This window comes from Chinchilla lanigera, unplaced genomic scaffold (genome assembly GCF_000276665.1).
Source record: "Chinchilla lanigera isolate Chin_1 unplaced genomic scaffold, ChiLan1.0 scaffold00049, whole genome shotgun sequence".
Classification (NCBI taxonomy): Eukaryota; Metazoa; Chordata; class Mammalia; order Rodentia; family Chinchillidae; genus Chinchilla; species Chinchilla lanigera.
In genome coordinates, this window is record NW_004955450.1 from 13015614 (window position 1) to 13037353 (window position 21740).

The following is a 21740-nucleotide window of genomic DNA, read 5'->3' on the forward strand; positions in this document are numbered from 1 at the left end:
AACATTCACAGTGGAAGTACGCATTTGTTAGATTCTGGATAGCAGAGATAGATATTTCTGTTGTTTTTAATGTCTGCAGGTAGCATAGAAGATACAGGAGGAAATGACATAAAAGTCATATTGACATTAGGATTTATTTTTATTTCCCCATTTCCCTTAAATTTGTATGGTAAGTTGATAAAATATCTGATTATCCAAGTAGAAAGTACTGAAAAACAATAATAAAAAAACCATCCTTAATCCTACCCCAGTTATAATCTCTTATGAACTCTACTGGTCTTTCTAAATATACGTGTTCAACTTTGTTAGGCGTATGGTGCTGTTTCAGTGTTTCACAACCTCAGTGCCACCTGCTACTTCGTCAAAGAGCCAAAATGTACTGCGGTAGAAACAACCTTCATTCTGTAAGGGCATTTTTTTTTAACGCCTGTTATGTTAGTGCCTTAGCAGTTGTTACAAATACTTCATCTCTAATGCGGATGCCTTGCTAGCACTGCTGGTGGTGCTTGACTCTGGGTGGACCTTGTGGGCAGTGTGAGAGTCTCCACGTGCACCTCAGATATTACTGTAGTTTGCGTGGCCTCAGTTACGTGCTGGTGCTATGCACATCCCTTCTGTTGGTTTGAATAGAATTCCTAGTTGTGTTTACTATGATTTAAGGATTTTTCCCCCACTGCCATGCACATGCCAGGCTTTTGCGGCTGCTTTTTCAGTCCAGAATTGTGCATTGATGACAGCCTGTCAGTTCTGACTCCGAAGTCACTCTGCTGTGGGTCTGGGCCTTTGACTCTGAAGTTCCTGCCTTACTTTAAGTTTCAATTTCTCCATGGTATTATAGGTGCTGACCTGTTGCCTATGTTCTTTCCTTTCCATTCTATTGTAAAACTGCAGTATTTTCTGCCCATGTGTGATGTTTCTTACCTCCTTCTTTTGTTTTGTAATGGTTTTCAACAGCTTATTTTAGAAAATTTGAAAACTACATATACCTGGAAAATGTATTATAGAGAAGTGAGCTTTATGGTATATTGTCTTTTGGTTTATCTGCGCTATGCATACATCATTGTGTATAGTATGCTTTTGAAGTTGGGTCATCTGGGCATTTGTTAATCTTTTAAAAAATATTCTGTGCATATTTTCTTACGTTTTTCTACTTTTTTTCTGCTCTGTAATGTAGATGCCTCATTACTGACAGCTGTTTTTAGGTAGAGCGTGTGCCCCGTGTTTTTAGCTTTTAACATTGTATTAGGGTTTGGTCTGCATTATGATAGGTTATAATAGTTGTTGTATTAATGTCATTTTTTTCTCCTTTCTCTTTAAAGGCAATGTAGCTTTAGATAATCTACAGATAAAAGAAAATGCTCTGGTAAGTCTTTTTTAAACTATGCTAATGACTCAGTTAATTTGGTTCCTGGGCATCTGGTACCAGGTACCAGATAAAGTGATTGAATCACTTTATTTAACGACTTAATGATTTTCCATTGGGAACCTCAGTTAAAAAATAAAGAAGAAAATATCCCCTAATGATCAAGATAGTATGTTTTGGAAAATGGAAGTTGCTTTGTAATCTACATTTTTCTTACAGAAATATTTTTCTTCAGAATTATCTTTACACATTTTTCAGCAAAATAAGGGCTTGATTTTTTACAACTATCTAATAGTTGTAGTCTAGCCTTATCATATGGTAATAATAAGAAATAAAAAGGATTTTTTTTTTTTACACTGGCTCCAGAAAGTCATTTATGTCATCTACCGTGGAGCAAACAATTCTCCTACCCCTGTTTGACTTCTGTTTGTCTTGTTGGGTTAAATTTGCATTTATGAAGTTGCTTAAGGTTTATTCCTCCAATTTCCAGATTCCTAATATTTAATTTATGATGTCTTCCTGCATCAGTTTAATCATCTTTAAAGTAGAATTAATTTATAGCAATAAAGTGTCTGTGTGTTTTTGGCTTGAATAAGATGAAAAGTGAGCCGGAAAACTGTAGGTCTTCAAAGTACTTAAATCGGGGGCTGGGGATATAGCTCAGTGGCATAAGCGCCTGCCTAGCAAGTGCAAGGTCCTGAGTTCGATCCCTGGTACCAGGAAAAAAAAACAAAACAAAAAAAACCAAAGTACTTAAATCATTTTTCCTGTGTTTGTAAGGTATGTAACAACTTTTAAATTTTATCCAAAAATTTAGTACTTTTTGTTCTATTGGTACAGATTGGAATAAAGCTTATTTTTCTCAGTTTATGACAATATTTTATAAGAATATAAGTAGAATTACAAGGATTGGTTAGGTTTTTTTTTTTTTTTTTTCCTGTACCGGGAATCGAACTCTCGACCTTGCGCTTGCCAGGCAGGCTACAAGGATTGGTTAGATATTTAACATACTTAGAAAACAAATTAAACTCTTAGCCTAATTTGAAGAATCTACCTTTTCTTTTAAAATTGATTTATTCATTTACTAAATATTAGGAGAAAATTGCCCAGTTACTGTTTTCAGCTGCTGTATGTGAGGTGCTGTTCCTTCTCTTGTTCTGGCATTTCACAGAAACTGTGTCCCTCTGTTTAAGTTAATGGAATTATGTTTGATTTGATTTATTAAAACAACCAGTTTATTCACCTAGATTTTTTAAACTACAAGCTCTTTAAATTTTTCTTGTTAATAGTTTTCCTTGTGAATGTTTTGTGCATTGTCAAAGTTTAGTAAGGGTTTTTTTTAGTACTAGGAATTGAACTCAGGACCTTGCGCTTGACAGGCAGGTGCTGTGCCACTGAGCTGTATCTCTACCCTCACCCCCTTTTAAACCATAAGTCCTTTTCTGAATTACTCCAGTATAGAAAATCTGTTCTTTATGTGGGGCTATTATCTGTATTTCTGTATTTACATCACAGTGGAGTAACTTTTGGGGGCTTAATAATGTACGATGTCTTTTAATTTCTTTTTCCTGAAGAGTGGATTGGACGTTCCTTTTAAAGTCAAGGCTGGGCAAATTGGTAAGTACTTAATTTTTCATATGAATTATTCCTTTCTGTTTTTTATTTTTTTCTGTTACTTAATCTAAGAAATCTTTTTCAGCTTGACTAAAAGTGTGAGAAATTTTTGGCTTACATTACAGCTTGTAGAGTTCCGAACTTAATATATATAATATATAATATCTACCTGAATGTTTTGGCTAACGGGTAGAAAATTACTAAGATGAAGGGACATTTAACCTGCATTCATGTTCTTCAGGATTGGTTCCACTGTACAAAATACATCGTCAGCTTGGTAACAGACACCCACATTTTGTATGTTTTTATATGTGAAAGTAGTATAATTTGCAAACTCCATTAAATAAACTTTATTTGTTTTTTTTTTTTTTTTCTCTGGTACCGGGAACCGAACTCACGACCTTGTGCTTGCCAGGCAGGCACTTTTGCTGCTGAGCTAAATCCCCAGCCCCTCCATTAAATAAACTTTAAATGTAGCTTATTTCCCTCATGTTTTGTTCAACCATTTTCACTTGCTGTATTATGCAGCAATGTGGTATGGATGATACGTTTTGGTAAGTAAAAAGTCTTTTTCTTTGTGGCTAAATTCTTACACTAAGACCATATACAACTAAGCATATGTCTTTGCTTAAGAAAATTTTCAGTAGGAAATTTAATCTACAAAGTTCTCCCAACTAATCCACATTGCCTAAGATATCTAACTGTCTATCTACCTACCTACCCATGGGTGCCTTACTCATGCTGTGGAATTTTTACTTGTGCCATATCCTTCTTTTTGAGACAGAGTCCCGCTATGCTTTTCCGGCTGGCCTTGAACTCACTGTGTAGCCTAGGCTAGCCTTGAACTTGCAACAATTCTCCTGCCTCAGCTTCCCTAGTGCTGAGATTAGAGGGGTGTGCCTCCATGCCCAGCCTTGCTGAATCCTTCTGTATCCCAGGAGTGTATCACATTGCTTCTCCTCCTCATTCAGTATTCACAGTGTAAGAGGGCTTTGTCCTTCACTGCTCCAGTGCCTTTGCAATTACTTACCTGGTGGGCCCATTTTATCACTTTTCTGTCCTATTAATACAAAGGAACATTTTCGTGTTTTTGTCATTGGAAATAAGAGATACTCCCTTATTTTGCAAGCGTCTTGAGGACATGTGACACCTTTTTTGTTTGTATGTTAAGTAGTGCTGACTATTGTTGTGGTCTTTAGCAATACTCAAGAGGTGTTGTTGGACTCTGCATGCTTGATTGAAATCCAGCGTGTAGAAGTTAGAGCCATGTACTTATCCTTTTACCTTTGACGTATTTAAATGCGTGTGCTGTATCTAAAACTAATCAGTTGTGGGAGAGGCCAGGGTGAATATGGTATCTGCCTTCAAGGAAGTTACGGAGATCTAAAATTGGGACAGAAGTTGAAATTGCGTTTCTAATATAGTGGATGAGTTATAGTTGACTAAAGAAACTTTATGTCATTCAAGTGTTCTTACACTTGAATAGATTTGTATTTTGGAGGAAGTTTTCCAATGGTTCACAATTTGTTCTGTTTGATTTTAAAGTGTCATGAGGACTTAATACCTTTTCCAGGATTATTCATTGAGTATTTAGAGGACCATTACATATTAGGATATAAAGCATATTTTATTTTTATTCTTTTTCTTGATTTATGGAGCATTTATATAAGTTACTACATTTCTACTCAGGTGAAAATACTGCACCTAACCTGTAGAGTCAGTGTAGCTAAGTAAACTCAAAGATGATTTGACTGTCTAAGAGCTAATCATATATGTGAGTGAACCTGGGTTACCCTGTACTTAAATTAGAAAAAAGTTCTTATCTGTGAAAGGAGGGATAATATAACTAACTGAATTCCAGGACCTTCTTGAGTGATGAGAGCTAATGAGTTAGGACAAACAGAGAGAAGAAAAGGTTTAGAGGACAAGCAGTCCTTTTTTGGTATGGCAGAGGGACATGTCCCAGTCTGACAGTCTTACACTAGGAAGGCAGTCAAGTACATTTTGTTACAAGAGTATGAGATAACTGCAAGTAGTGTTTCATAGATATATACAGTATTATTTCACACAGTAGTATTCATATAGTAGTAGTATATATCTGTATCTATATGTATGCCTGTCTATATATATATCTGACACTCACTGTAAAAAAGTATGATAGAAAGTGACCTAGAAGCATAACGGTATTACCACCAGATCCCCCGACCTCACAGCCATTTAGAAACTCAGCATGTTTAAAGCTGGAGAGAAATGGAGAAATAAGTTGAGCATTTTAACGCCAGGATTAGATTCTCAGGGAATGTTGGCTTGCCCGTGGAGCTCCTTAGGTGAGCAGGTTAGCCTCCCTTACAGATAGTGTTTTATTCCCTCTTAAGGTTATTATGCTCTTTTTCAGTTCTTTGAGCTTTGGACACCTTCAGTTACAAATGCCATTGATTCTTGTACTGTGGTTTAGTGTGAGTTGAAAGATTCTTTTCTCCTGAAAGTCTTGATCAGTAACACTGAGAGAACTACAGATTTTACAATATCATTATTTTTAAAAAAATTGTGAAGAAGGAAGGTGTTTTATTTTTGGAACATGGGAAACATCAGGGGTAGGAAAGACCTGAGCAGAATTGCTGTTAATACTGTTCAGGGGAGAGGGGGCCATTAGCTGCCTGGAGACCTGGGCAGATGGATACCAGAGATGGGAAAAGGATGAAGGAGGAGATGAGAGCAAATACCCAAAGCAGATTCTGTCCATTTCAGACTTTAGCTTTCTTCCTCTTGCCCTGGATACCTTTCCCCTGTGGAATCCCAGGGGATTAATAATGTTACGGCCATAGTTCACCTGCATTGTGAGTGAAAGTTTTTGTGGTCTCCTCTCGAAGGACCTGACATTAATAACATTGTGTCTAACAGAGAACAGGTATTCTGCTTCCGAGTGGCCTACAACACAAGTTAGGAATAAAACTGGTCTGGGTTGAGTGCCACTATTAACATATCGTAACACTATTCGTAAAGCGTTTATCTTGTCTTTCGAGCTGGCCTCTTCTCATTGTGGCAGTTCTGTCCCTTGGGACTCCTCCCTGTGTTGCTGCTTCAGTTCCTGGGCTCTTGCACAGATACTGTTTTACACTTGTCCCGTGGAGATTTAGTTGGTGCGGGTGGACGAGCATGGGCCCATCTGCGGAGTTCTGGGTGCTCATTGATGGGCTGTGTGGATTGAAGACAATTTAACCTCTCTAAGACAGAGTTTCCTCTATTAAAAATTGAAGTAATAGCTGCTTCATTTCTCTTACTGTTTTAGAATATTCAGTAAGATTTATCAACAAGTTTGACAAATATAGAGCATAATGAGAATGTTTATTTCTACTCGTAATTATATGGAAAACAACTTTTAAATTCTGGTGATGGGATTTTTTCTGAGTGATGTATTTACCGTATGCATTGAGTATGTATGCCATATTACTGTATGCATTTTGATGATCCTTTTAATGAAAAGAAAGAAGTTTTTCTCCTATTGAGCAGTGAAGTAGGGTTTAAGATTGAAATTATGTTTCTTTAGGTAAATTAGCTTTGAAGATTCCTTGGAAAAACCTTTACGGAGAAGCAGTTGTTGCGACTCTAGAGGGATTATACCTGCTTGTTGTCCCTGGAGCAAGTATGTTACTTTAAGTTATACTAATTTGGTAACATCATAGTGATATTAAATTGTTGCCTGGGTTAAGTATCTAACGTATTTAGTAAGATACAAACATATACACATACATAGCTACATTGTATATAAAATATCTCATTATTATAAACAATAAATACAGTGTTTCAAATTTATTCTCTATGAGTAATTATTTTGCATCTAAGCTTTCTGTTGAGGTGCATTAGGCATATACATTATTAGGGAATGAAATGAAATAAACTGTTAAAAGTGTACCGTTGTGTTTGTATTGATTTCAAGATAGGAAAATTTATTTTTTTATCTTGTTTCATTGCTTCTGATTTTAAGTGAATGTTCTTTCAAAAATTTGTGTCAACTGAGGTAAATTTTTAAGGAAATTATATTATTTTAATTTTAGTGAATGTTTTTTGAAATACTGTAGTTTAAATAATACCTTTAGTTTTTTTTTTTGTTTTTTTTTTTCACTTGGACAGTGTGATAAGAAAAATTTGGATGTTTTAGGGAAAAATTACTTGCAATAATTTTCCAGGCATAGGGGCTGGGGCCAGCTCAGTGGCACAGTGCCTACCTGGCAAGTGCAAGGTCCTGAGTTTGAGTCCTGGTACCAAAAAAAAAAAAAAATTCTTTTTCCAAGCATAGTACAAATACAATTTTCAGTTTTGTATTTTGCTTATAAATTTTTACCATATACATTATAGCCCTTCAAGTATAAGTTATCCTGTTATATATGCAGCATTGACCTGTCTTTCTTGCTTGATATATGAAATTTTTGTTTCATAGTTTTTCTAGTAATAGTGACAATTTTGAAAGGCCATACTGTGTTCCTTTGTGGCCTGCCTACTGTTTTATTGCCATTATAGTGAATGCAACAAGATTTCTTTTTTCAGCTTATGTGCTGCTTTACTGAATCAGTAGAAAAATGGCTTAAAAGTAATAGATACCCTTCATATGTTCTTTTATGTTATTTTCTTAAGATGTCTTAAAAATAAATGTCTTAAAAAATGTCTTAAAAATAATAGATACCCTTCTTTACAAATCTTTTCATGTGTTCTTTTATGTTATTTTCTTAAGATACATCATCAGAACTGAGATTTACTGGATAAAAAGGGGATATATTTTTGTGATTGTTGATACATATTCCTGAATTAATTTTGAAAGCCTTTTTACCCATGTACATTGATGTCAGGTGGTGTTAGATTTAAGTCATTTTTGCAGTTACTGAAAATACTTCCCAGTATGAAGTGGTGTCGTCGCCAGTCTGCTCAGGCGTTTGTGTCTGCCTTCCGTTCCTGTTTTTGTGTATCTGCACAACCTTCTTCCTCCTTTCCTTGTTTCATCTTTGTTTCTCTTTGTAGTTCTCCCCGCTTTGTTTCTTGATTATGTTTAATAAATCAGTGGAAGTCACTTATATTTAAATATCTGGAGGAGCTAAAGAATGCAGAAGTGGTTTTGAATTTAAAAAATATGTTATACATACACATGTTGTACTGAGCTTTTCACGCTTACTGGTTCCGTTTCTTTCGTGTGATAACTGCATGTTTTCAGGTATTCAGTATGATGCTGAGAAAGAAGAAAAATCCTTGCATGATGTTAAACAGAAGGAGCTTTCCCGAATTGAAGAAGCCCTTCAAAAAGCAGCAGAGAAGGGTAAGTGAGCTTATGTTTTAGATCATTCAAATGTCCTGTGTCTTCAGATATATTTAATGTTCTCTAAATTAAAGAGGATACTTTCATAGGCCTTTTTAAACTGCAGTTCCACGGAGAGATCTTTTAAAGTCCTATCTCAGAATGCTGGTGTGAATATTTTAATGCCTCACATGGAGGTCAGGTTGCCTTTTTCTGTCATTGTTTTAGCTCACTGCGGGTTTGACTTTCCCACTTTGGTTAAATGTTTTCACTGTGCTACCTCTGGAAACTTTCAAATTCTGTAAGTTCCCACAGGCCTGTTTGTCTTGGCCAAATGTTAAGAGATTTTTTGTGTGCATTTTTATCTGCATATTTGTAACACAATGAGGTTGAACATATTACTATCATGAAATCATGCTTAGAAGGACATGCTGCTATAGTTGTAGTTTCTAGCCATTTCTCTTCATGTTGTATAGGATATTATTTTAGTTTCTGAGACAGAATCTCACGGAGTTTTTCAGGCTGACCTCGTACCTGATTGTGATCCTCCCACCTCAGCCTCTCTCATGCTGGGATTGCAGGTGTGTGCCACCACACTTGGCTTGTGTCAGAAATTTAGAAAAGTTTTATTCTTCAGGGTTCAGCATTTCAACATCTTTCTTTATTATTGTCAACTAAACATAACTCAGATGACTTACTGGTTTAAAGTGATTTTTGGTTCATTGAACAACAAAAACAAGATTAAGATGAAAACAGTTGTCAATAGAGCAGTGATTTGAAGGGCTTCTCCAGACATCCGGTTTCTGTCTCCTAAGTCAAATCCTATCCCGGTTGCTGGTCAGGGTATAAAAATTAATATTTTGCATCATTTTTATGTTATTATTGGCATTTGTCATTTGGTACATACTTGTATGAAGGAAGGTGTTTTTTCTTAAAAGATAAGGCAGGGTCTGGGGATTTAGCTCACTGGCACAGTGCCTGCCTGGCAAGCATGAGGTTCTGAGTTTAGTTCCCCTTACCCCACCACCACCAAAAAAAGGTAAAGCACATATTAAGTTACAAATGACAAATTGTTTAGATGCAACAAGATTTCTTTTTTCAGCTTATGTGCTGCCTTACTTAATCAGTAGAAAAATGTCTTAAAAATAATTTGCTCACCTGAATATGGTGGCATGTGTCTGTAGTCCTAGTTACTTGGGAGGCTGAGGTGGGAGGATGGTTTGAGGTTAGGAGTTTGCAGCCAGACTGGGTAATGATGATACCCCCTCTCCATAAAAAACAACAATCAAAAAAAAAAAAAAACAAAAACGTAAAAATAGCTCACTTATTAAAGTGCATTGTCACTGATTTTAATTCTTTTAGTCACAAGTAGGTATGCAGAGGTTCTGATTCTTTCATAAAAATTTGTTAATATACTCAGAATACAGAGGCTACCATACTGGAAGATGGTATAGGTTAAATATATATTTTTAACACATGTAATTGCATATTCATCAATGGGCATAATGACATAATCAGATATATTGATAGAACATATAATTATATAAAATATATTTCACACATAATTATACGAGGAATAAATTCCAAACTCCTTTTTTTCTTTTCTTTTTTTGGGTGGAGGTAACTTGTGATTGCTTAGAAAGTGTTTTAGTGTTTCCAGTGACGTGCATAAAAGGCATGTGTACAGTTTCACTGGTTTAGCAGCGGACTGCTTAATTACCAAATGGTAGCTTGCCGTACTTTTTATACGGAGCACCTATGAAATGTCAGCCCCTGAATCTTTTAACGCAAAGCTCCACACTGATGTGCTTGGGTTTGGTGGAGACATTATGATTGGATTTATAGGTAGAAGGTGAACATTTGTATTAATTACAATTTTGTGTAAATAGGTTTATGAAGTCTGTATAATTTATAATAATTGCATTGTGGCCTCTTGAATCATAAAATTTAGGTTTGGTGGGGTGAAATTGAAATTGAGAAAGTAAAACCTGCCTTTAATATAGTATGTTAGATTTATCAAAAAATGTGTGGAAGAGAGATGAATTGAGGAATTAGGAGAAATTACTTTTCCTTACATGTGAAGAAACACATTTAATTATCTTAACTAAATATAAATTTTTTTTATAGTTTCTGTGGATGATTTAGATCTTCATGTAATGTTTTTCGTGTGACTGAAATCCTGCCCTTCGCATGCTTTACATTTTACCATCATTAATTATTATTAGTTATACATTCGTAGACATACTATTTTTCCATTGCTTTCTTAGTTTCTAAAATTGTGAAAGCACCATTGCACATGTATAAAGGACTCGGAGGGTAAGGAGAATAGCAGGTGATTAAGCCTGAGGCAGTCGGTGATAAAAATGAAAAAAATTCTTATGCTGATCTGCTCCACAAAGTATGTTTTTTTTTAAAATCTGTTTTGCTAGAGTGTTGCTCATTCTCACATTAAAAAAATTTTTTTTTTGATTTTATTTCTACAGAATTGGCTTCATTGTAAAAATAATCTTTTTGATACTTCAGTGAAGGATATCAAAAAAATAAAAGGAGATATTAAATTCCTAGTAAGATCAAAAGATTCCTAAATTTTAGATTCTGTATTTAAAATGTTAATTTTGTCAAAGTAACATACATACACACTTAAAAATCAACCAGCTTTGTCAAAAAGACTTGCAAAAAACGCCACTTTGCTTTTTCTACATTTTGCAATTCTTCAAATCTACTCCTGAGAGGGAATCACAGTTTTAGCAGTATAAATATTCTGTTGTTATGCAGCTTAGTAATACAAGGCGTTGGCTGGGACTGTGGTGTAGAGTCAAGGAGTTTACATGTGTTCCTGTCTCCTTCCAACCTGGATTCCCTTCCACTTTGTTCCTCTTGTCTTGTGATACGTATATATCATAACGTTGGCCAGTTTCTGGTTAGTGTTTACATCCCTACGACAACGTTCACTGCACAGGTCAAATGGTGTGCTGTGTTCGTTTCCTTCTGTAGTCGTTCTTCTTGAATTGTAAATGCTTGTTTATTTGCCTGATCTTCTGTATACTTTAAATATTTTCATGTTACATGTAAATTGGTTACATGTCATGTCCATTACATGTGTATGGAAATTATTTTCCACTTACCTTTACCCATCTCTTGATCCTCCACCTCTTAAGAACAACGCAACAAAAATAGAGTATGAGAAAGCAAAAGGAGAAAAAAGGCCAGGGAACCAGTCTGCTCTGCACCTTCTTACAAACATGAAACTTAAGAAAATCCTTATACCTTTTTGTCAAAGGCCTTACGTTTGATTTGGACAGAAAGACATTTGTATAAAGAGAAGCAAGACAGTGTGTTGTGTCCTGATTAAAAGGCACGGGTGTTTTGGGAGTTCAGAACAAATGTATCATGTTCAGCCAAAGAGATCGGGGCAGACAGTGTCACGTTAGTTCAGCTGGATGAGGAGAGTGCCGAAGGGTAAAAGGCATTCTGGAGGGAAGGGACGGTGGAGGCGGGAAGGTATGCACTGCCTGTGGGTAGTTGTGGTTTCATACAGTGTGGTTGGATGTAAGGTTGGAAAGCTAAATTCGGGTTCATCTTAAGAAATTGGAATGCCCTAATGATGGTAATGATAGTGATCGCTGACATTATTGAGTGCTTACTGTTTGCCAGTCACTCTTCAAAATGCTTTATATGAGTTAACTCAATTCATTTAGTAGTTCCCACCCTGTGATACAGGTTTGGTTACTCTTCTGTTTTACAGTTGAGGAAGCTGCACGTTGAATAATGTGTCCTGTATGACACAGTGAGAAAATGGTAGAGCTAGAATTTGAATCTAGTCAGACTCTAGATTCTGTATTCTTAATAGGGAACTTTAATCTAGCCAGTGGGAAGCTAAATTCTACTTTTTCTTTATTTAAAAATCCAAGAAGGGACTGAGCAGACTTAAGGATTCAGACAGTGTGTTTAAAAGAAGCAGATCCTGCCAATGTAAAATGAGGGCGTTTCAGCCGACTCTAAAATTAACGTTGAATATCACTATTCTGAGAATGGCAGGCAAAAAGAACCAAAGGAATAGATGCTTTTGTTCCATTTAAAAATGTGTAAAGTATTTCAGTGAGACATTAGCTATGATCAGTATTTGCCTGCCTTGTTTAATTTGATTGTCACAGTTTTAAGAATTTTTATTTTAGTATTATGAAAATACAGTTTGTATGTTGAAAGAATAAAAATGGTATCACTATAAGTATTTCTTAAAAAATAGATGATTTGGTGTCACTGAATTTCAGTTGTCCTATTACAAGGTCTCTGATTTCTGAAATCAAGTTGAGGTGTGTTTTACGTATGAAATTAAAGGTGTCTTTTACATGCTTTGCGTTTTGGTTGTCGCTGCCATGTGGACACAGGCGCACACTCAGGCGAGTTCATATATGGCTTGGAAAACTTGGTTTACAAGGACGTCAAGCCCGGTGGGTATGCATGGTTCATTATTTCCGACTATACAGAGTTACAGAGCTTGTGCTTTTAGTGGAGTCCGTTTGATGGTGTGCCATCCTTTCAAAAAATATGGAAATGTAATTCCTGCTTTCCCCTTTGCCATCATTTCCTCTTCCCGCTTCTCCAGCCATTCATTCATTCACTAAACATTGGATTATTTGTGGCAAGCATGATGCTGGGTGCCCAGTGTTCAAGGATAAACAGGCACAGTTCACTGCCCTTGTGAAATTCACAGTTTAATCTGTTGATTACTGTGAAATTTGTACTGCCTTTGGGACTTTAGCTTTGTAGCACAATAGTACAGTTTCTCATTTAAGTACTTCCTCTGTCCTGTAGCCTTGGTTTTCAAGCTTATAAAAAGAAACAAAATGGATTTTTTGGGGGCAGGCAGGAGCAATACCGTATTCAGAACTTTGATAGAAGATATCCTTTCAGCGTTTCTTCTGATACTCTCCCTGGTCTGTTTGACTTTGGACTTAATTCTGGGGGCATCTCTAGACTGCTGAGCGCACTGATACTTGAAGCTTCACCAGGGCGATTGAAGGCTGTTTACTTTAGGATTTACAACACTATTCTTCCGTATTGTAAATCCTAAAGGAATCTATCAAATGCAGTAATAATTTTAATATAATTTGATTTATTGCATTTTATACTTTATAAGGAGTTTGGTATGTTACACTTAAAGTTTGGCTTGATAAAATGGCAAGCAGGCTCTGTAACTCATATTTTAAACAAAAAGCATTGTGCTAGAATTATTTCTCCACCTAGAAACTTCTTTATTATGTAGCTCCATTATGACATTGCAAGAAGATTTTGCATGGCAAACTCACAGCATTAAGTGAAATTACCTAGAAAGCATTTTCCCTTGTAACAGATCTACCCTTTCAGTTGGCTAGCTATGTTAATTTGTCTTTGCTACTTTAATGTAAAAGATAGCATGGAGATAGTTATGGCTCTCTGGCCAGTTTAGTAGGCTGTGGCTTCTGTAATCTGCTGTGCAGCGTTTTCTGATCCTTCTAGGAGTGACGTACCCTTAACCTACAAATGAATTCCAGTGGCTCATTCAGATATCTCACAAAATTGCTGGGTGCTGTAGTTAAAAGCAGCACAGAGGTCATTGTAAAGGAACATGGATTGACTTGGTTTTCCTGTTTTTTAAGGTGCATTACCTTGGGTGAAAACTGAGGTCCAGAATGTTGATGATTCTGAAATGAGAGTAGTTAGTTTTGTTGATGATGCCACCATTCGCTTACCTGGAGTTCACGTGCGCCTCACGGTTGTTTCTTTTCAGTTTCTGAGCATATGTTCTTTCCTCGCTGGTGTCAGTTTTCTTTTTTTCTCAATTCTGGGGCCGTGGTTCCTCAAAGTCAAAAACTATTTTCATCATCATGCTAAGACATAGTGTGGGTTGGCAAAATGTCAGATATTTGCCCTTTTGGGACCGATGCAGTGGTTAGTAAATTGCTGGCTCCTTAGCGTGGTTCAAGGCAGGGCGCTACACTGTGTTGGTAGTTGCTGTGTGCTTTACCACCTTGCATTTTCAGTATAAAATAAAATACCAGTTACTTAAACTCTTCTTGCAGTAGGAAAACTTTAATTTTGGTAAACTTCAACTCTTGATCACATGTCTGTGTAATGTCATGGGGAACAGAAGAGCAAGTGTACATAAAACAGGTCTAAAAAATGTGTTCCCACAGTTGGGTTGCTTTTTCATGGAAAATCATTTTTAACTGAAAAAATAACTGACAGATTAACATCATTCAGATTTGGGAGTGTTGTGCACTTCAGCAGAACGAAGTAACTGGCGTTGTTTGTTGCCAGTGATAAAATTTGAACTTTTAAGGAAAACGTAGAGTTTTGAAAAACGTACCTGCTGTGTCTGGGCAGCTCTTGGTGTTTCCAGGGGAAAAAAAAACGTGAGAGGATTGAGAAATAAAGATAAGAGATAAAAGCTGTATATGCTCTGTCACCTGCTCAGACCTGTGATTCCCACTTCTGTTACCACCCCCTGGGCATTCTGGGTAAATTCCTGTGGGTGGTCCCGGGTCAGGCCTAGTCCCGTCCTTGTCTGTCAGCTGTAGAGCTGTCTCCAAGGCATCTCTGTCACAGGACTGTGCACCAGTTTTTTGAAAGGTAGAGTCAACTTCTCCAGATTTGGGTTCTTGATACAGCTGGACAGCATGCTCTAGTACCCAGACAGGTTGATCAGCATTCTCTGGAAAAAAATAAGCATACCCTGGACCCCACATTAGCTTTTTTGCTTTACGTGATTGCATTGTAATAGTATGTACTACCAAGTGAGATGGAAGGGATTCATTCCCTGTTTTGTTTTTGTAATTGAATTTTCAGCATACGGTGAGCATGTTTTACAGTTTTTAGACCTTGAGGGTTATAATAAATTCCCGTAGTATGGGAAATATGAAAAGTTTAACGAAACATTTGGAAAGCAGCCCTTGTATATGCTGTACTAAGGACATCCAGGCAGTGAGCAGTGACGTGTTTAGCCGCTTCACCAGTGCAGGCAGAAGCAAAAGTGAATCCGGAGGAAGTGTCCACTGAAATGTGGGCCCTGTGTGAATAGCCACACTTGGGAATTTGAGTGCTCTGGCAACTGGGAATTGGAACATCAATGACTGACAAAACAGAATCTTGCAAGGCCCATATGACAGCTTGTAATTTAGTCTTTTGTGCAGAAGAGAAACCGGTATCCTGTATTCTGGAAGAGGAAGCTGTCATATAACCTCCCCTCCCCTCCCCTAAGATGATGCGTCTGTGAAAACGGAAGCAAATTGAATTAATTCGTCTGAAGGATAATGACAGTCAGTGAGTTAGCCAGTGAGATTGCCAAGAGGACGAAAATTGCCATAACCACTGTTGTTGAGCTGAAGAAAAGGGAATAGTGAGTTTGCACTTCTTGACCAAAGAGCTAAATAGCATGCATCCGCCTACGTGCAGTCATTCCTGCCACAGCATCATGAAAGGGAGTCATAGCTTTATGTGGAGCGTGTAGGCTATGTAGCCATTGTAAAGGCCCCTAGTGGGCATATGCTGAATGGGGAAAACAATTAAAAACATTGGCAGAGACAGGTCAACTCTAGAGAGCTGAGCATTAGAAAGAGCCAGAGTAACTTTATCTAAGGCAGTTTTAGCCTCTGGTATAAGTGCTCTTAGAAAGGTAAGGGCCAGGCCCCCCTTGAGAATGTCAAAGAGAGGACCTAAATCATAAGTAGTTAGCGTAAGAGCTGGGCAAAACCAATTAATATGACCAAATAAAGTCTGAAAATCAGGAAGGGTTGATCTGAACAGTTTGGGGCATAATATATCTTTGTTGGATAAGGTGACCCAAATGTGAAAAGGTGTCATAGTTTGCATCCTTTTGGAGACCACCACTAGGCCTGCCATTATTTAAATATAATGCTAAAATTAAACAACTGTTTAAAGTAAAACAGGCAGTCAACATTTATAGGAATCAAGAGAACAGTAAGGACTTATAAAAACTTCTTACATCAGTAGCATATCCTCTATATGATGTTAAGAAGAAAACTGTAATTAAAGCAAGACAGTCTTATTAGCTGTATAATTAAAAATGAGGATATTTTTGACTGTAACTCTAAATGATCAAAGTTATCACTGAAATATATATTTCTTGCAACAAGGGGCAAAGTTTCCATTGGAAAATATGTTCTTTTAAGTAATCTTTTAAAATACCTCCATTAGTGTAAATCTTTGGAAATACGATTTTTTTTAACTAAAGACAAAATGTTTTTTGTCTTGAGGGTGGAGAGGGATAGTTAAAAAAGTCTTTTAAATCAATCACTTTGAGGGAAAAACATAAAGGCATCTTTTTATTACGAAAATTGGGGTCCTCCAAGGCCACTGGAGTTCTCCGGGTGCCCCACTACTGCCTGTGTGCAAACCAGCGCACGGTGCCGCAGGCGTCCCCTGAGTGAGGGCGAGTGACCTGTGCCACAGCCGTCCCATTTGGGAATGGCTGGAAGAGGCTCTTTCCTTCGCTGGTCATTTTTATCAAGCCCTTGAGTGGGAATGACACATTGCTCCAACGTCTGATGAGTCACCAAGGAGTTAGGACTAAGCCTGAATGTCCCCATATCCTGCAGTATGTCATGACCCCAAAGATTGATTGGTACATGGGGCAGTGCATAAGGTGAGAAGCATGCAGAATGGCCTTTTGTGTCCCTCCAGGTTAGCAACTTAGCACTTCCGCTAGGGTGAAAAATACTACCCACACCTGGAGGCCATGCACACCTGCGTCTAAAAGCCCTTTAAAGTGTTCGTTCGTTCGTTCGTTCGTTCTTTCTTTCTTTCTTTCTTTTTTTTTTTGTTGTTGGTTTTGTTTTTTTTCTGGTACTGGGAATCAAACTCACAACCTCACACTTGCCAGGCAGATGCTGTGCCGCTGAGCTACATCCCCAGCCCCAGAGTTTTTCCTTAAATAATCAGTTCCATCTTTGAACCCAGTACGTATAAGACCCGAAATCCTTAGACCCCCTTACCTTATTTATAGATTTTTAAAATTTTTGGCAAGGGAAGAATGACCGATTGAGCGATAAGAGAGGCTGGGGTGATTTGAGCAGTGTTTTGAGAACGTTGAATCATAACCTTGTTTTCATTTTTTTTTGCATTTGGGCTTCTGCCTCTGGTTGGGGCTTTTGCTTTTCGCCCCAGGGCTGGGCGAACTTCCCTGCTGGCAGCAGCTCTATTGACTGCCTCGCTGCCTGGGGTGGGCTCTGTGGCCTGCGCCCCTTCCCCAGAGGCCGCGGAAGTCGCCGCCTCTGCAACAAGGGCTGGCAGATTCTTCTCCTGGCTTCCTCCTCCTCTGACCTGGGCCCCTATCGCTTCTGTGGGTCCCATCCGAGCTGCGCACAGGGTGAGGCACGCGGGCATGGCCGCGCCGCCTGGGGCTTGAACCCAAGAAGTCCGGCAGGGAACTGGGTAGGTGGGCAGAAGGCTGCAGCCGTTGTTGCCTGTTGCGGCTGGCAGATGCCAGGCCCTGGGTATGCGGACCGCTGCTCGCGCTTTGGCCGCTGGAGGCCGCGCTGCTGCCAGGACTCTGAGTGCAGGTGCTGCCGGTGCCATGTAAACTTCTGGTGCAGGCGTGCACGCAGTCAGCGGGAGAGCTGGGCCACGCCGGGGTCTTGTCCTGTCTACCCGGGCCCCGGCCCCAGGCTTGTGGTTGGCGGCGCGGGCTGCGGCTGCGGCTGGGCAGGGCGCGCGGGCGCACAGGTGGCTGGGAAAGCGCAGTAGTGTCCGTCCAGGACCACAGCTCGGGCCCCGCCTACACTGGCCGGCGCCACTGTGGTATCGCGCCAAGCCAGCCGTGCGCAGCTCAAAAAATTCCCTTTTTTGTCTCCTGTGGTTTCTTCCTTGATTGAGGAAGCCAGAGGGTTTAAGCTCTATGGGTAGGGCCTACACCCCTCCCCTGCCTCCCTTGAGTCTAAAGTAGTGCTGCGAGCCAAATCCTCTGTAAAGCCCCTCTAACCAAAATCCACAAAAGGAAGGTAAATACAGGACCGAAGCGTACAACAAGCACTTCTACATACATACACACCTGTGATTCTCTGTCTGCCTGATAACAGCTGGTCAATCAATACACCTTTATCCCGTTGGCTTTTTAAGCTTTTTTTTTTTTCCAGGCCCTTGTGAACTTCTTTGCCCCAAGTTTTACACCTGATGGACAGTGCGCACCAGTTGTGAATACTGACGCTAACAATGCACTGTCCCCCCACTGCACGCACCACGAGAAATGCACTCTCACCCAGTGTTTTTCCACCCCCATCAGTCCCCTGTTTATGGTCCCACGCAACTTTAGCTGTTACTAAGGGAAAAGGCTGAGAGGATTGAGAAATAAAGAGACAGAATCTGAGGTCAGGTGGAGCCTTCTCTCTCCAGATGGGAGGAAAGGAAGCTAGCCAAAGACTGCAGAGCATTTATTTGTACATTCTGGAGGTTGTTGTCAATTTCAACCTCTCTCCCCAGCAACTTGTTGACCAGCTGGAACAGCTTGTTTACCTGGCTTGCCTTGGACTCTCCCTGTTCTCAGGACCAGCTTTGTCTTAGTCCTGTACTTGTGATCCGTCCCCAGCTTCAGCTGCTCCCCACACTTACACTTGTGACCTTGAGCTTGACTGAGGTTCTCACCACTTAAAGACTTCTGATGAGGCTGGTGGTGATAGCAGATGTGACTTTTGATATTAAATAATGAAACGTCCCGACATAGGACGATTTTGTACAATTCAGTTAATAAGCATTTCCACATATATTACCAATGAATGGTAAAAAATCATGCATTTTGAAAAGGTTAAAGTGTAAGGCAAGGGGCTGGGGATTTAGCTCAGCGGCACAGCACCTGCCTGGCAAGTGTGGGGTTGTGAGTTTGGTTCCCGGTACGGGAAAAAAACCAAAAAAAAAAAGTGTAAGGCAAACCAGTCGATTTTAATTCCAGTGAAAAATTCATTGATAATGTTTTAGATTCCATGAGACAACTACCTTGAAGAAACTACCACTTGAATTGGAGTGTAGTATCCATAATTACTTGGAAAGATCTTGAAAATCTTGAAAATTGTGATCTTGAAAATTGCACATTTGTAGTGAAATGAAAGTTTTGCCGTATACCTCAGTCAGAACAACATATCCCAACAGATTGAATCAGAGGCAGCTGTGTGAATCCGGCTGTGTCCTGAGCCAACCATTAAAAGGGTTGGTAACCCTGTGACTCTTCTCAGTGCAAGTTTTTGTTTAGGAATAAATAGTTGTCTTCTTAACTATATATGCTCTCCGTGTAATCTACATATGTAATAGTTTATTTTTTTAGGGAATTAAAAATATTTCAAAAATTCTGCTTTAGATTTCCAGCATAATAAATATCAGTAGTTATAACCTACAAGGCATAAAAAGCTCTTTCTAACCCTCAAGTTTTCAGTGTGTCCAAGGCTCCTGAAACCAAAATGTTTGAGAATTGCTTTAGAGCATGATTGCGAATAATAGATTTATTATTCATCAGATTAATTAGAAACTTTCTCTAAGGGACTGTGTAGTACTCAGATATGAAACTGCGTGGAGAGGTGTAATGTGGTATATCTGAAATTGAGTTCAAAGACCCAACAAAGGGCTAGAACAAAATTGAAACTACAAAGAGAACAGGTCAGGTATGAAGAGAATTTGTACCCATCTATGAAAGCTGTTCTAGCCAAGTAGAATTTTTTCAGAGCTACTTTACCTTTCTTAACTTGTTTTTTTTCTATATGGTATTTGAGAACTCAGTCTTTTTATTTTTAATATTTTGGTTTTGTTTTGTTTTTCACACAGGGTCTCCCAATGTAGTTCAGCCTGGCCTTGAACTCATTGTGTAGTCCAGGGTGGCCTTAAACTTGTGGTGATTCTCCTGCTTCAGCCTCCCGAGTGCTGAGATTACAGGAGTATACCACCACTCCCAACATATATTTTTAATTTATGAATGAAATAGAGCCAAGAAATATCACTGTGACTAGAAATACTATTATTAGTGCTACTCAGATTCTATTACATAGCTTGGTAAATACTTTTTTCTTAAAATTTGGGTTTTAGTCTTATAGTCAGAATTTGGTGGTTAATTTTATAGCATAACAGTTTATAAGTATCAAGAAAATGTATACTTCAAGCTAAATTTCAAATATATGCTAAAATGAATGCATAACACAATGTATAACAGTACAAGCAATCAACAAGTCAGTGTTATCCATAGACTTTATGTATTTTGTTGTAATGTTCACGTGTGGATTTTTAAAAATCTTTTTAACAGTGCCCAGACCTTACTCCCTGTCCTCTAAAACAAGCAGACTGCCTGATGAAACCTCCTGCCTCGGGGCAAGAGACTTGTGCAGATGCGGTAAAGGCAGTGTAAGGGATGTTGCCAGAATTCCGAGTGAGGCTCAGACCCCAGAGTGCCTGCAGGAGTTCAGTAAGGCTACACACAGGCAGCGGTGCCGGGCCCGAGCTCTCCACGTCTCCGACAGGTTTGCTAGTAGGGAATTTCCAGGAGGGCAGCCCAAGTTTAGGGAGTGATATTTTAGGCATTGGGCCCTGGAAAATACAGCTTATTTTGGAAATTACGAATAGTATTTCTGTCATTTCTGGTGCAAAGATGAGCAGCAGAAGATAGAAAAAGACAGGGAAGTGGGGGGGTTGTATCACAAAAGAGTCCTTTTTTTGTCATGGAAACACAAGGTAATTTTACCCAGCGGGCTGCAGAGAACCTTTAAATAGTTTTGAACAAGGAGTTGACAGACAGACTGTGGGTCCTAGTTCAGAAAACTGAGACCTTTAGTAGGCAGATGGGAAGGAGGCTAGAAGCAGGAAGCTGCGCGGAGGCTGAGCAGGCGGCTGAGTGAGGATGTGGAAGTTGGGCGGGGCAGGTGTGGGTCAGGCCAGCGCTCGCCGAGTCCCTGCTAAGTAACAGAGGAGGCAAAAGGGGATTCCTAAGGCAGTGCCATGTGCGGTTCAGTGAACTTCATGCCGTTCCTGCATTCTTCGCATCCTTAACTCGTCCGTTTTGTTTGTGAAGTGCGTCATGCAGCGAAAGTCCTCTGTTGGCACCCTGCCCATTCATTTCATTTGTGTTCCTGCCACACATTTCTGCAAACCTTTCTCTGAAAGTGTTGTCATTGTTACATTTCCAATATTTTGGTAGCATTGAAATTGAAGGGAAACTTTATCAAGTCCTAAATCATGTGTAAAGAATGTTGCAGGTGGATATTTTATCCCATCTTTGTATAATTGCACCTTTCAAGTTATTGTCTAGATTAAGGAGGGTTAGTCTTTAAAAAATGCTGTTGTAGATTAAAGGAGGTTTGTGAATTTGTGTTTGTATCAAAATGCAGGTAGTTTAGAGTAAGGTCAGGTGAATCATACCAGAGTTTGCTTTTAGGAAGAATTCTCTTATTTTCTTTTCTGTCCTCTTGTCTGCTAACTTGACTTTTATCCTTTTCTCACTGATATGCTTCC

General features: G+C 38.8%; 1 protein-coding gene across 1 annotated transcript in view; it reads left to right on the top strand.

The window, feature by feature from the left end:
• Window positions 1–1319: 1319 nt before the first annotated feature.
• Vps13c (vacuolar protein sorting 13 homolog C (S. cerevisiae)) overlaps window positions 1320–21740 on the top strand; it is a gene marked incomplete at its 5' end in the record, with an annotated part of 161865 nt that continues 141444 nt past the window's right edge. The window contains 4 exon segments of the mRNA XM_013518933.1: window positions 1320–1363; window positions 2938–2980; window positions 6525–6620; window positions 8181–8282. Of these exon segments, the coding sequence (XP_013374387.1) occupies window positions 1320–1363; window positions 2938–2980; window positions 6525–6620; window positions 8181–8282 (285 nt within the window).